Below are 14,802 nucleotides of genomic sequence, written 5' to 3' on the forward strand. Positions count from 1 at the left end.
GAAAATATAGGATGCTAAGATAATGGTGTGAAAAAGTACTAAGTATGTATTTTAAAACACAAGCAGATTAGGCATTAGGAACCTAATCTAAATTTAAAGGCTAGAACCCTTCAATAGCTTGTTAGGGCCTCTTCAATAGCATCCACAGATGTCCTATTGACTGTCATGTATGTCATAATTAGCAAATAGCTTTTCAGTTCTATTTTTTCTTGTAGACATATCAAGGACCCCGTTTTTTTCTGCCCCTCCAGTTAGAAGCAGGTCTGGGTAAGGCTAGAAGTCTATTATAGACTACAATAGACAGAAGAAAACTATTCAGAATATGTCAAGACCACTGATTTGGCTCACGGGCTAAGGACTCAAGTCTGGTAACATAAGTTTGATCCTCAAAACTCACATCAATTCTCCTGCCTCAGCCGCCCTAGTGCTGGGATTATAGGTTTGTGCTATCACCATCATGTCTGGCCCTCAGAACCCATGTGAAGGTGAAAGAAGATAACTGACTCCACAGAGTTTTCCTCTGACCTCCACCTCACACACAGAAGCATATTCACTCGTGCACACGCACACACACGCGCACACACACACACACACACTGTTTGTAAAGCAACAAAAATGTGCATCACCTGACAGTGAGCTTGAGAATCAAGATCAGCAAGAATGCAGAGTCCCTAGCATTTCTTGATGCATAACCACTATGAAAGCCAGAATCTTGTCCATTGCTGTGTATGAAATCTGCCCCTCCCTTTGCCTGTCTCCTAAGTCCTAAAAAGTATACCAGTTTAAAAATAAGACATTACCTCCTCTCTCTTCCTCCACTCTGGAACCTTACTGATATGTTTCCGTCTTAAACCTCCAGGTCTCACGCCTTACTTGGCCATTCTCCAACACCTCTCATCTTACTACTCACATTTTTGTTCCCAAGTTCATTTTCACTGGTTACCTATCCCAGGCCTTCTACTCATAGCCTGTTTCAACAACTTAACTCCATTTAAAAACAAGCTTGCTGTTCTCTCAAGTATGCCCAAACACTATGACAATGTTTACCCTTCATAAACAATCCTGGCAAATCTCTCTGTACTTTCTTCTATTCTTTTGTTTTTGCTGTTGTTTTGTATTTTGAGGCATTACTCTGCAACCTGAGTAGCCTTGAACGTACTCAATCCCCTGCCTCAGCTCTCCTAGTCCTGACATTATTGGTATGTACTATCATGACTGGCCTTGGATGTGTATCTTATGTCTTCCTTTGAGTATAAATGAATTGGAGGCAACAAGTAAGGTATGTGGATCATAAGAGTCCACCAAAGACCCATACAATTATGACTGGGTCCCCAGAATAGCACTTTGGAAGATGGAGCTAGAACCTGTAAGTTGTCAGGGTCTAGTCTTTGTATCACCGAGGTCATGCCCTTAAATGATACAGCAGGAAACAAGCACCTGCATTTCCCTCTATTCTACTTTGCAGACATACACTTCCACCATCATGTACTGCTCCCTAGCAATGCCTTAAAGAAGTGAGTCTGCCCAATCATTGGTGAGAATCCATGAGGCAAAATCCTAAATCCATGAGACAAAACTGGATCCTTTATCGTTATGTAGAAAACTATTTTAGTGATGGAAAGTTGAGTAACAAAGGCTATTTCACCTTTTCGTCTTCCACCAGGCTTTAGAGTTTGAGCAGGACCTGGCCTTGCTCTGTCATTGACATCTCAATCCAGAAAGTTTGTCTCCACAGACGGCATTGTTGTTTTCAGACTTAAGACCATCATTAAAAAAGAGAAGATGAAAGAAAGAAAAGAAAGGAAGGAAGGAAGGAAGAAGGAAGGGAAATCCCAAGGGAGGGAGGGAGGAAGGAGGGGAAGGAGGGGAGGGAGGGAGGAAGGAAGGAGAGGAGAGGGGGGAAGGAAAAGAAGGAAAGAAGAAAGGATCCCCAAAGCCGGGTGGGGGATTTAGCGCAGGGGTAGAGACCTTGGCAAGCAAGCGCAAGGGCCTGGGTTCGGGCCCCAGCTCCAAAAAAAAAAAAAAAAGAAAAAAGAAAAAGGAAGGAAGGAGGAAAGAAGGAAGGAAGGAAGGAAGGAAGGAAGGAAGAAAGAGTTGGTTATACACAACATAGACATGGTAGTATCCACCATTGTCTGTTGTTTTCTGTAAACCTGGGGGTTAGAAGACTTATTTCATCTGTCAAACTTCTAACTGCAACACTTAAAAGAGTGGCCAGTATGGTATAAAGCTGTCAGTTGTTAAAAGCTAAAACAGTTCATTAATTCATTGTTTGTATATGTTTGTTTCCTTGTTTTTTATGATGGCTTACTTACATAATCACTTCACTCAAAGTCACAAAAAACAAGCAGAAATTACGGATGCCAGAGAATTAAGGTATGCTATAGAATCGATATAGAAATTACTGAACATCTTTTGCTCACTCTGATGCCCCCCAAGATGCTTGGCTTCTGCTATCTACCAAAATGAGAAAGATTTATGTCACCACCTTTCCAGGCCTCATGTTCTGGACCAGTCGGAGAATGAAAAGAAACACTGTAATGCAGAAAGTATCATCTGCTGAGAGGGGGGCAACCAGGAACAGATCTAAGCTCCAGTTCTCCAAGAAAAAAAAAAACAGTATCATATAAGTTTGATCATAAGAAATTAAATTCAAGCCAAGCAGAATTACAGTGACCATAAATCATAACTGCTGTTGGATTTCTATTTTACATAACTGTTATAGGTCTACTCTTGTGAGCCAGAACAATTATTTTATAATTAGTTTAGACATGTCTGAGCCCAAAAGGAAAATTTCAATTTCAATCATCATACTTTCCTTTAATAGAACCCTGTGTTACCAAAAAGTGGGCCAATTCAACTTCTTAAACATAATAGGCAAGATGCATGGACCAAATCTTAGGTGTTTTCTAGCTATACTAAAATTAGCAATAGTGGCATTTCATGTGCTAGACAAAAACAAGCACACAAACAGCCAAGTTTGTCCCCTTAATCTCAAGGTAGAACACAGGCGCGACCCTATAAAACATCACATGCAGCCCTAAATTTGGACTGCAGATCTATCACTTAAACATCTAGTAAATGACCCAATTTGTTTACATGGCCCTCTAGCTTTTTATGGACTTTCTATAAAGAAGTTATTACATCCATTCCCTTTATTTGGTTTGAGAGTGTTTGAATGAGCCCCAGAACCACAAGGTAGTTAAACAAGCCTTGCTTAGATGGACATGGTCTCATATAATTCACCACTACCGGGGAACTTTGCAGAACAGTGTTTGTAGTTTGGAAAAATGCTGCACATTCCCACATGCCAAAAGTTATTTCCTGTGCTTTATGCTGTTTTAAATGGTCGGCAGATATAGTGTACAAGGCCCATTTCCCCATGTATGTTTTTCCCCAATGATAAGTGTGGCATTTGCACGACTTCCAGCAGGCCCACACCTCTAAGAGTTTTGCTATGCTGGGCTAACCATGCTGAGCAGGCTGCAGAAGAGAACTGCGAGGGAAATGGGAAATCCAGACAAGCTAATTGGTTTCCTAAGATGTAAATGAAGGCTCTAGAAGGAAGTCATTTTAAAGCAGTTAGCTTCATGGGGTGCCCAACTGATGCCTATTAAAAGTTATCGGTAAGATTAAAAATGAATTTCTACCAGGAAAGAAAAACTCCTTTTAAGAAGCAGAGAGATTATGTAATTCCTTATTTCATGTGCTTAATCATGCCTTTAAACCTCAAGTCTGCAGATATGCTCAAGAAAACAGAAATGAAAGTTATTCTTTAATGACTTACTGTCACCAATTAAGTCTCTAGATTAGCCTCTCAATATCCTGGCCAGATCTCAACCTGCAGTGCTATGCTATTTTTAGATGCCTGCAAATTAGTCAAGACGATTTCGACCACAATGACCAACACAGATTCTGCTGCAGTCATCCTCTGTACCTCTAATGAATAGAAAATTGCATCAGAGGTTATGAAAACGTGCCTGGGCTGCGTAGGACGTGTGGTCTTCGTACTGTGAGGCTCTTCATGTGGTGGTGAAATGTCAGCAACAGCACAGAGAACTGTATGACACTATTAACTGAGACACTATTGCATCCAATTGAATTAGATCATTGTCGTCATCGTCATCATCATCATCATCATCATCATCATCATCATCATCAACAACAACACACTCCGCTCTACCTCCAGGTCACCTCCCTTTGGCTGTAGATGCATAGATCCATGGTTTTCAATTCAAATGGATCAAATTTTAATCTTTTTACAGTACCTAAAAATCACTCTACTGACTTCAGATCGATTTATCAGTGACTCTACTTTTTACTGTTATTAATGGAAACAGGAGCCTGACACATGCTAAGTTTATTCTCCAGTGATCTAATAGCAGGACATTTTTTACCAAGCATTACTGTGGACTTACAGTGCTTCCCAGGTTCTTAAATAATGCGAACCTTGGCCCCAAGTCAGAAGTAAACGCTTTGATTTGTCCCTGTTTCCCAAAATCCGTGAGAAAGCACCCACTGATAAGAAAGTTGGCATTTCAAGCCAGCGTGTTCCAGGTCAGCCGGGGCTGTAGAGGAAAATGATGTCTCGCACCCTCCCCCGAAGAAAGATGAGGATTTTCTTTCATCTCCTCTGTTCACATCTTGCTCACATCTCAAGCAAATCCCCCTCAATGCACTGATTGTAAACACCCTCTGCTGCCATAGAGAGGGAAATGATGGCACTGTAATGCCTCCCAATTTACATTTCTAATCACCCTAGCTATGAGCATGTGTGGCAGTATGGGCTATAAGCTGTGATTTATCCCTCGCTAGAGAGAAAAAGATAAAGGATACAACTGTGAAAGACAGATGTCCTTATAAATAGCCAGCCGAACAGAACAGCCAGAAACAGTGTAAGTGTCATGGAAGTCTAGCTTCTGTGGTTGATGACATCTCATCTGTTTTGTGATGCAAGGGCAGGTGCAGTGGACAGCTGGACATACTTAAGTCAGAGGCCTCCCTCCATCTTACAAACACTGGAATGTTTAAAATAGCATCCACTCAGAAGCAAGGATTTCCTGGAGTGCAAACAGTATAGCCTTAAATAGTGGCAACACACCAACACAACACACCCACCATAATTGAGTCCTTTCTAGTCCTCAACCATCATAAGATGTTGTAAGCATTGTTATACATTCAGGGCCCAGAATGAACCTCATCAGAGAACTGATTTGGCAAGGACAACTCGGAAGGATTAATGTTTTACTAAACTTGAATTCCTGTTCCCTTAAAAGTGTTAAGGCTGTGGTCCATATTTAAGGAACAACTTCACAATACTGGCGGCCTGTAACAGAAGCCGCCTCTTGTCAACCTCTGGAACCCTCCCTCAGCCGCCTTCTGCAGGCCTTCTATTTCATGAATGAAGTGTGAAAATAGCTCTTTGTTGACATAAAGGAGGCAACAGAGAAGAGTGTGAAGTGGGTAGGGCTTGGGAGCTGGAACGGAGATTATGCAGCTTGCTCATGTACCCGATTCGCAATATGCCTGACTACTGAGAGAGCAGCAACCGTGAGGCAATGAGCAAATAACTACGAACACCAAAGTAGACTGTCCCTACGTGCCTGTTTAGAAAATAATGAAAAACACTGATTTTCAGCTGAATTGTAAACATGACACCAACTTTGTCTTTCACTGGGTTGACTGCCGGTCCTGTGGGAAGCAAACACTGAAAAGAGCGTCGGACTTCAAATACAGGAGCTCAGGACAACTTCCCACCCTTCCTGCCTTTGCTCTAGAGTCTAGACTGTTCTTGCTTCTGTTGTTTTGCTCAAGCTTGTCCTTCTGTAGTATGTTTTCCTGTATCCCCAAGACTCATTTCAAATTAATTCAGCTTATCCTTAAAGGAACATTTCTCCTTGAACCTCCTATCCAGACAAATTAGTCATTCAGATGAAGAAACTGAGTATCTCCAGTCCTCTTCATCCCTATATGATCACTGACACAGAACACAGGAGGTAAAGGTTGGTTCTGCCAACCTTCTGTGGCAGATTTTAAGGGCAATAATGACCCTAGCACTCAGAAAGGTGAAGCAAGATGATAGGGAGTTTAAAAACCAGCCTGGGCTACAAGAGTGAGATCAAGACCAGCTTGAACTACAAAGCAAGACCAGATGTTTAAAAGGAAGAGGGAGAAGGAGAAGGGGGAGGAGCAACAAGTTCTTCTGGTACCCAGCAGAACCCCAGCACATGGGGCCAGGGAAGGCACAAAGCACATGCTCATTTTATTTGCTGATGGAAAGCAATGTCCTTATAAAACATGCAAGACCTGTTTCACAAAGACAAGGCACATGACCCCAAGGCCTGTCTTGGAGTTAGATTTAAGTAGAATCTTTCCCCGGCTGTGGGAACTCCACTAAGCTACTTCTTTAATACCTCATGGGATGCTTGCAGATGGACTGTGTACTTTCTGTAAACATGGAACACAAATATGTTCCCTGACAGGCACGCCTGAGAAGTCATAAACCCTCTCAACATGAGAGACTCATCCAGAGCCTCCAAGACCCATCCCCCTACCGTGGGTTCTGTGCGTTTCTGGTGGCTCTTGTAGGCTTATCAGTGCACAATGGACATAAAGGAAACTGATGACCTTAAACTCACAGTAGTGTGCCTTTCAGAGTTGGGAGACTGGACTCTTCATGAAGTGCTCCAGAGCACACCTCATTTGACTAAGAAATGACGCAACTACAATTGGAAAGGGAGGAAGCCAGGTACAAAAGCGTCGGTGTTTGAAACTAGAGGAATTACCACAGAACACACTCAAAGAAGCGAAAGCAGTTAAAGCCAGCTTGGGAATGACAACTGGGTGACAATCAAGACCATTTTCCAAAAAAGAGGCAATACCACCTCCTATGGCCCAGAATAACATCAGTGAGGCCCGACACGTAAGGTGATATGATGGGAAAGGCATAAATGTAGAAAACATTTAGGATGTACAAAAATTCCACATTTAAGGACTTGGCTTCCTTGTTACTATCAGTCCAACATCTCATCCTTACAGTTTTCAGAGCCTTTGTGTTCAAATTTAGTAATTTCAAAACAAACATTTTAATAAACCAAATCTTTTTATACAGAGTAACACACTGTGCTTTTTAATAGTTCACCAAAAGATTGACACCCCCCAAAAAAAGAAAAATAATAAAAAACATACAATTCTCTTGTAGAACCAAGCTTGCTAATGTCAAAAATCAATTCATTACCGTCAGTTACTGAAGTGAATATTATAAGCTAAATTATTATAAATTGAACATATACTGAATTATAAACTGAAATACTAAAAACCCACCTAGCAGTTTACTTGCTTGCTGTGAAACTCTGAAACTAAATGGTAAGAATTTTTAAAAGCAGCATTTTTAATCATTTGCCAAACTGTCCCATGTTTACACAGCAGAATTACCACAGTATGTAATGGCCAGACATGCTGATCTATGAATTGAATGTGCTCATTATGAAGTTGTTTCTTTAATGTTCTTGTGAACTGAACAATGCAAAACACAATGCTTTCCTACACGAAACATGCTCTAAAATGTATCTCATTCGGACAGCACAGTGCCATTGGCCTAACTGGTTCTAATATAAGGAAAATTGTGTCATCAAATTAGCATTTATGCCTTTACAGGGGCTGTCTTCTCTGTAAGGCCTCACCCAGTTTTCTTATCAGTGGATCCTAGGATCTTCCCAGATCAGACATCATCAGCATAGTACTGCTTGCAGATTTTTAGCATTTTAAGGTAGAATAAAAAGCATTCCAGTTTTGGTGGCTTCTCATCTACTTACCATTCTCAGGAGTCTTGGTCCACATTAAACTCCCATCCTCAGCAAACACAACACATATACATGAACAAATTGTACTTGTGAGAGAGAACCCAACACCATATCTAGAAAACCTGCCCAATGTTGGTACACCACACTTGGGGATTTGGGAGGTTCACAACATCAACCGTCAAGTAGTATTCTGGTCTGTCCTACCATTTCCAAGTTTATCTTCCTATGGAAAGGACTAAACACTATGGAAGGCATCTTTCAAAAGAACTTGCCTCTGTAGAAGATATCACAGCCTTGCTATAAAAAGGCACCTCATATACAGAACATTTCACAGATATTTAGTGAGAATACAGGATTTTCCACACCCTGATCCAAGGATATAACTCCTACAGAAACAAATCAGACTAGGCCATGTTCTCAGAAAACTCAGAAATAAGAACAATTAAAAGGAGAGGAGAGAAAAGAAAAGAAAAAAGAATCAAGAAACAAGAGGAATATTTCAAAGCATGGAAAGTTCTATGCAGCTATTATATTATTATATTTGAAAAGACAGAAAGATTGGTTAGTTTTGACTGAAGGGTCAGCAAAACCTGTCGTGGGAGAAGCTGTTTCTAATATCCATAACAGGAAGTTGCCAGCTACACAAAGGATAGTGGTTAGTATTTTTCAGAGCTACAGACAGACACTTAAGCCACTGCAGTGCCCGTGTCTGCCTCCATATCTCTTCCAGAAACAAGAAGCCAAAAGGTTGCCGAGAAGGTGAGGAGTAACCGAAAGAAACCACACCCCTTGTTCACTCTAGTTTACCTACAATCTCTGCTACGTTGCACAGTGTCAGAAAGCTTTACTGTTTGCATGAGAGAGACACTGACCCAGAGCTCTGAAACCCAGAGTTGAAGGAGCTTTTCCCAGACCTGGGACTGTGCCAGGCAGCATTGAATGGCTGGTGGAAGAGTAGACTCACTACAAACATTTCCCCACTTTAACAGTATAGCATAAGTACTAGGGCACATCAACAGGAAATTAACCTCTAGACAGATTCACGGGAGAAGGAAAAGGGTAGTGTTGAAGTCATGTATGGAGATAAATACACAGCACAGATTGTTTAATAAGTGAATAAGCAATTACACAAAGAATACAGAGATATTGGCTACAGACAACAGTTTCAAGTAAATGACTGAAAACATGGAAATGAGAATAATCTAATGAAAGAACTTCAATTATGACATGGTATTTTGACTAACACAACACAAAGCGCTATGGGGACAACTTTAGTGGTCTTGGAAATATTTGATTTGTGGGTGGGTGTTTTATAGAAATTAATATACATCAGATTATCATAATTTTATATAAGAGACATTGCACTCTATCGCTAGAACTAACAATCTTAGCACAACAGAAGTTGCAAGCACAAAGGTAGAAGTGAGGGTAAGACAGGTGAGGAGATTTCAAGATATGAATAAGACAAGACATAGGGCATGGCTTAGCTGGCTGAGAAAGCTTTGCCACTCAGACTGTTTCAGTCAAGCTAGAACTATGGAGAAAGCTAAGTTCCCATACCAGCATCTGTTGAAAGGGGCTTAACACATTCCAAGCCCATCTGCAAAGCTTCTACTGGACCTTTATACTTTCTGAATACCTTTTAAACTTGATGTAATGTATGGCTGGTTCCATAGACTGTAGCAGTTGGTACAGGGCTTCCACAATCCATCTATTGGAAGGAAAGAACCCCACTCATCATTACATAATTGTTCTTTACTTATTCAGCTGCCTCAGCTCTCTCATACAGAACAGAACCATAGGAGGAAGTTTCTTCTTAAAGCTCATAAATAACAAAAATAAATGTTACAAAGGTCACACTTCAAAACTTAAGGACTGCCTGGCAGGAAAGTCCTTAGAGCCCCCTGTTGGACCCTGTGTACTGTTGGGCATCTTTCTAAAGACTCTGATCAGTTTGTTCACAAAAGAGCTTCCAGGCTCCTATCTAAAGGTTAAAATGTGGGCTTTGTTTGATTAAGTGCAGGCATGTGGCAGCAGTGTAAAGAGCTAGCACTAAAAGAGGGACCAAACATTCAAAAGCATTTCTAGTGGACCATTCTCCCCAAGGGATGTGGTCCACAGAACCACGAAATCCCCCTTTAGGAAAGAACATATGCAGCAACTGTTGATGATAAGTGGGCCCTAATAAAGACAAACTCTAGTCAAAACCCAAGGTGGTTAGGGAGAATGAGGACAGCAAGAAGAAGCTGCAGATTAGGGGTCAGTTAAAACCACTTACATAAAACAAGTGAAGCATCCCTCCACCAATAGCACTGTGATTGGTATCTATTTGCTATGTCTGGTGTACAAACTGAGCCTTTCTTCTTGCTGCTTCTGGATATCTATGTAATTCCTCCTATTGGAACTCAGTAGAAGAACTTCAGCACCTCATAGTAGATGCTGTTATCTAAGGCCAGTGCTTGCCAACATAAGTATTTCCTCCTAGTGTTTAACAGCCAGATGTCCTCCAAGTAGGTAAAAGTTACTTTTCAATTCATTTCCTTGAGGAACATTTAAAAGGCTTTGCTTCATATGGGAGTCATCAGGGTATGAACTAACAGTAGGAATGAAGAAGAGCTGGGGTGAGTTTCACTGGGATCGTGCTTATCTAATTCTTGTGAGGCCTGAGTTCCATCACTAACAATGGGAAGAAAAGATAAAAGTATGGTACATTCAAATAGCAAGAGCTACCATGTTAAAATGGGAAACAAACGAACAATAATCAAGTAAATAGTCACTGGGTAAGTGGTCTTAATCCCTCATTCTGAGTCATGTGCATATGCTCCATTCTAAGTAAGTGTGCATATCTCGCTCCGCTATGGAACACACATAGCACCCAGTTTCTACTTATGACATCACATTATCATGGAAACTGATCAGTCCTAAGAATATGGACATCATGGAGAGAAGGGATCCTTGAAAACAGAACCAACCTCTTATGATCATGAAACAGGATCATTTTGGACACTTTGCGTTTGGCCCTCGGAAGGTCTTCACATGCATCAAGCTGACCCCTGGAACTGTCTAAGGGAACTAACTGTTAAGAAGGTTCATGCCTACAGAACCAGACAGTCATCAACTCAAAGAGCAACAGGGCCCTCAAAACTCAAACACAATCCAGTATGAGGCTAGAAAAAAACCAACCAACGTAAGGAAGTGGCACTTTGGGAAGTCAAAGAAAAGGAAAAAGAAGCTGTTGTTATTCCAAGAAGTCTGGTCACATTTCAGAGGGCTCTTCTTCCACTGCCCACCTGTTATCCTCAAACCCTGAAACCCTAAGTGTAAAAGTCAACCTGAGCATGTGCAGAAAGACAGCTCTCCATTGCCCCCTAGTGCTGGCTACTCCTACTTCTCTTAGTCTGAAAACTCTAAGGTGAGTAGTTCCTCTGCTCTCTACTTCCTGCTGCCAACCCTCCAAAGAGCTAAACATAGCCAGATCCTCTGCCCACAGATTAGGAAACGACTAGGCTATTTTTAGCATCATGCATCTTAGGAATGAGAATGGCCCAGCATCAGATGGCACCAGAATGTGTGTGGCCTGGCTTACTGAACTCCCGTCTTCTGAGGATGTGAAGCTACCCAGTAGCTAGCTGCAGCCAGCTCAAAGCTCTGGCGCTCACTGCAAAGTGGTGGTAGCATGCGGATCAGAAGAAAGGGCTGCAAGGAAAAAAGCAAAACGATGCAAATGTAGCAAGGAGTATGGGGTATGCTAGGGCCCAGCAATAGGAGATGAGGGACCAGAAATAGAAAGGAGCACTGTGCAGGGATAAGTTGAAGCTATGTTGCTATGGAGATCCAGTAAGAAGCAATATTTTAAACTAGACGTTTATTTTGTATTAGAAAGGACAAAGGTTGGTTGGATTTGCTTCCTGCCTGGGTATAGCTGGTGTGGTGGCTCCTTTGATCTCTCAGGTCTCTGCAGGCCCTATGATTATAGATAGATCACTAGGCTGCCCTTTGATCAGTAGTTCAAGAACCTTAAGGTGCCACATGCCATCACATTAGCCAGGGGTAAGGAGCAAGCATAACAATAAAGGTCATGCTATATCCTGACTCAGCAAAGAGTAGGGATGATGAAGAGTGCATATGCATGTTAAGATGAGTACGTCGTAGAGTTGAAATCCAGATGTGAAGCCTTGAAGCACCCCCTATATATAGAAAACGTCACTGTGTGTCAAGCAATGCTCGAACTCCATCCTCATTTTCCAAATGTCTCTTGCAGGCATCTTACCTGGCTGGCGAAGTTGCATTGTAAACAGATGACAAAGTAGAAAAACATGTACATTTCTTTTTTAAATAGCAGCAAGAACCTCCGCTTGTAAACAGGGTATTTAATATTCCAGTTTTAGACAGCCTACATTAACATTGTGGTTTCATGTGCGGTATAAAATTTCTATTTACAAAAGAGTCTCAAGAATGGCTTTATAATGGGTAGATCAAGAGCAAAAGAGTTTAGAAATTGAATGATGTGAATCATATGGGGTTCAGAGGCTAAGCAAATTACACACCCGGAGCTTCCCTGGACTTATGAAAGAAGCTTTTCTCCAGCTCTTTGCAATCCCAGCCCAGGGGAACTTGCATTTGAAAGTTTTCTAAACATTTCAGGTACACTTGAAAGCTGAAAGTAATTCTCATTTCCTATGCAGGATTAAATCGCTTCCAACACATACAAAATAGTCATTCATGAACACATACAAAAAATACACCACCAAAAGGTGAGGGCTTCGGGGCACAAAGGCACGCTTTTAAAAAAAAATGCAAGAGAAAAACCATAACCAATTCCTTTGAAAATGTCCAAGTGGCCTCTTGACCTCTGTATTTCTCACCTAATTCTTTATTGGCGCCTGCCTTCCCATATACAGTGTTTCAATTAAGGAGTCTGATACCTTTCCTGAACTCTCCATTCTTAAACCACCACCCCCTCCCCATACCTGTGTAAATTCAAACTTGCCACGACTCATTCATTTTGGGATTTCTTCTTAATAGCAGTTCTTTTACTTGTAACTCCGGCCATATGCCACCTAGCAGTGTGGTCACAGCTGACTTTTCCAATCCTTCCCATAGCCCACGCGTCCTCTCTAATCTGAGGTTGCGGGGGCACTCCCGCTCCCGCTGCTCAGTGAGCTTCTGAAGTTGCAAACTCCTGAAATCCCCCCCCCAACTCCCCAAAAGTGCAGGCGGACTCACGAGACTCCCATCTGCAGCGCCAAAGACGCAACCATCAGCTCCAGGGCTGGAGGATCCCACATGCCACCGCACAATGCCAATCGGAACGCACAGAGAGACGCGGGAAGTGGGAGGAGGGGGCGAGACTCACCGTTCTGCTCCTTGTCGCTGGAGAGCTGCAACTTGCTGCTCAGGTTGGACTCAGCCTGAGTCCCGGTTCTCTGGCCGGCCAGGGCAGATGTCAGCAGGAGGAGGCCGAGGAGGAGCATTTGGCTGACTGGGGCGAGGGCTCACTCACGGCGGGCACTGGGGAAGCGACGACTCCAAGGCTCAACCCAGCCGGGGAAAGGCTGCGCTGCGGTGGAAGCGCCTGGCCGGCTCTGGCAGCGGAGAATCGCAGGGTAGTTTCCACATAATCCCATCCAAAAGTTTTTCCTAGAGCCCTCTTCTGTGTCTCCAGTTTTTGAAAAGGATCAAAGCAAAACCTGGACCTGAACCAGTTTCCCAAGGTTTAAACAAATCCTGAGCTGTGCCGAAGTGCGGGGGGTGGGGGGAGGCGAGGGAGGAAAGAGGGGGTGGGGACGCGGAGGAGCGGCGATGAGTCGTGGCGACTAGCTGGGAGCACCTGTCAGTTTGGGGGACAGGACACAGGCGAGGACTCGGGATCCCGCCGAGCCAGACTGGAAGCCAGGTCGGCAGCGAGGCGAGCACCTTGGGATCAATGACAAAGCTGAGGATCGGGGCAGCCGGCGGCGCCCCACCCCCACCTGGGGGGAGGGGACCGTGCCCTGCGAGTGCCGCGCGGGTCCCGGGCGGGCAGGGAGGCCGCGGGGGCGACTCGGAGCTGGCCCAGATCCACCGCGTAGCCGCCTCCTTGCTGCAGTCGGCGGCCACCGAAGTTCCCTCGGGTACTGACGAAGCGCTGCAGGAAGTCGGGAGAGCCTGGGCCGCTCGGAGTTCCGAGCGCTCGCTCAGATGCCTGCCCTAAGGCAGGGCAGGGCGCAGGGCTGTGGAGCAGTGGCCGCTAAGCACTGGTTGCGCAGGGAAGGCCTGGCTGGCCAGGAGGACCGCGCTTGTCCCCTCCCTGTCTCCACTTTCCCCCAGCGGGCGGCGCGCGGGCGGGCGGGCGGTCGGGCGGGCGTGGGGGCGCCCAGGGGCGCGGGCCGCCAGCTGGCGGGACAACAGGTGCTGACGCAGACAGGGGGTACTGCGGGCCTCGCGGCAGACGGAGCCCACACTGCGGCGAGGAATGCGGCCAGGCGGCCCCCGACTTCCTTTCCCCTAGGCGCCCCTAACCCCAAATAAGGAGCCTGCGGGCTGTTCAAGGGTGCTGCAAACGCCGAGAGGGAAAAAAAAAAAAAAAAAGCTGGAGAAGACAGCCACTCCTCCTCCTCTGGCTCTCCCTGGCTGTGACTTGTCTTTCATTCCTAAGGGGATCCCCGCTCCCAAAGTGCTTTGTCCCGACTCGTGGCCAGAGTTTTGCCCTGAGGGAGAGAAGTTGAACTCAAGATCCTTCCAGAATGGCTGTCTGAAGGAGGATGGATAAAGCAAAAGTAAAGATAAAGGGTCCAAGTTGTAATATGAATTGAAGCCAGACACCACTGTATCCGAATGCACCCTGTTTGGAGAGGTACTGAAGAGTATCACTAAACAGTGGGGTCCCTGCCTCCCACCCACCTGGGTGCTGCTTGACAGTGAAAACCAGACCCTAGAGTATCTGGGGACAGAGTGTGGCAACTCACATACAGGCTGTTCTGGAGCCCCTGATATTTGAACTGATTGCCTTTATGCACCA

General features: G+C 44.1%; 1 protein-coding gene across 1 annotated transcript in view; it reads right to left on the bottom strand.

Moving 5' to 3' along the window:
• The window catches only part of Pdgfc (platelet derived growth factor C), a 180,294-nt gene extending 166,234 nt beyond the window's left edge, over window positions 1–14,060 (bottom strand). Inside the window, exon 1 of the mRNA XM_032898198.1 lies at window positions 13,159–14,060. Within this exon, the coding sequence (XP_032754089.1) occupies window positions 13,159–13,276 (118 nt within the window). The 5' untranslated portion in view covers window positions 13,277–14,060. The remainder of the gene's footprint in view (window positions 1–13,158) is intronic.
• Window positions 14,061–14,802: the final 742 nt, after the last annotated feature.

Source organism: Rattus rattus, chromosome 3 (assembly GCF_011064425.1).
Source record: "Rattus rattus isolate New Zealand chromosome 3, Rrattus_CSIRO_v1, whole genome shotgun sequence".
NCBI classification, from domain to species: Eukaryota; Metazoa; Chordata; class Mammalia; order Rodentia; family Muridae; genus Rattus; species Rattus rattus.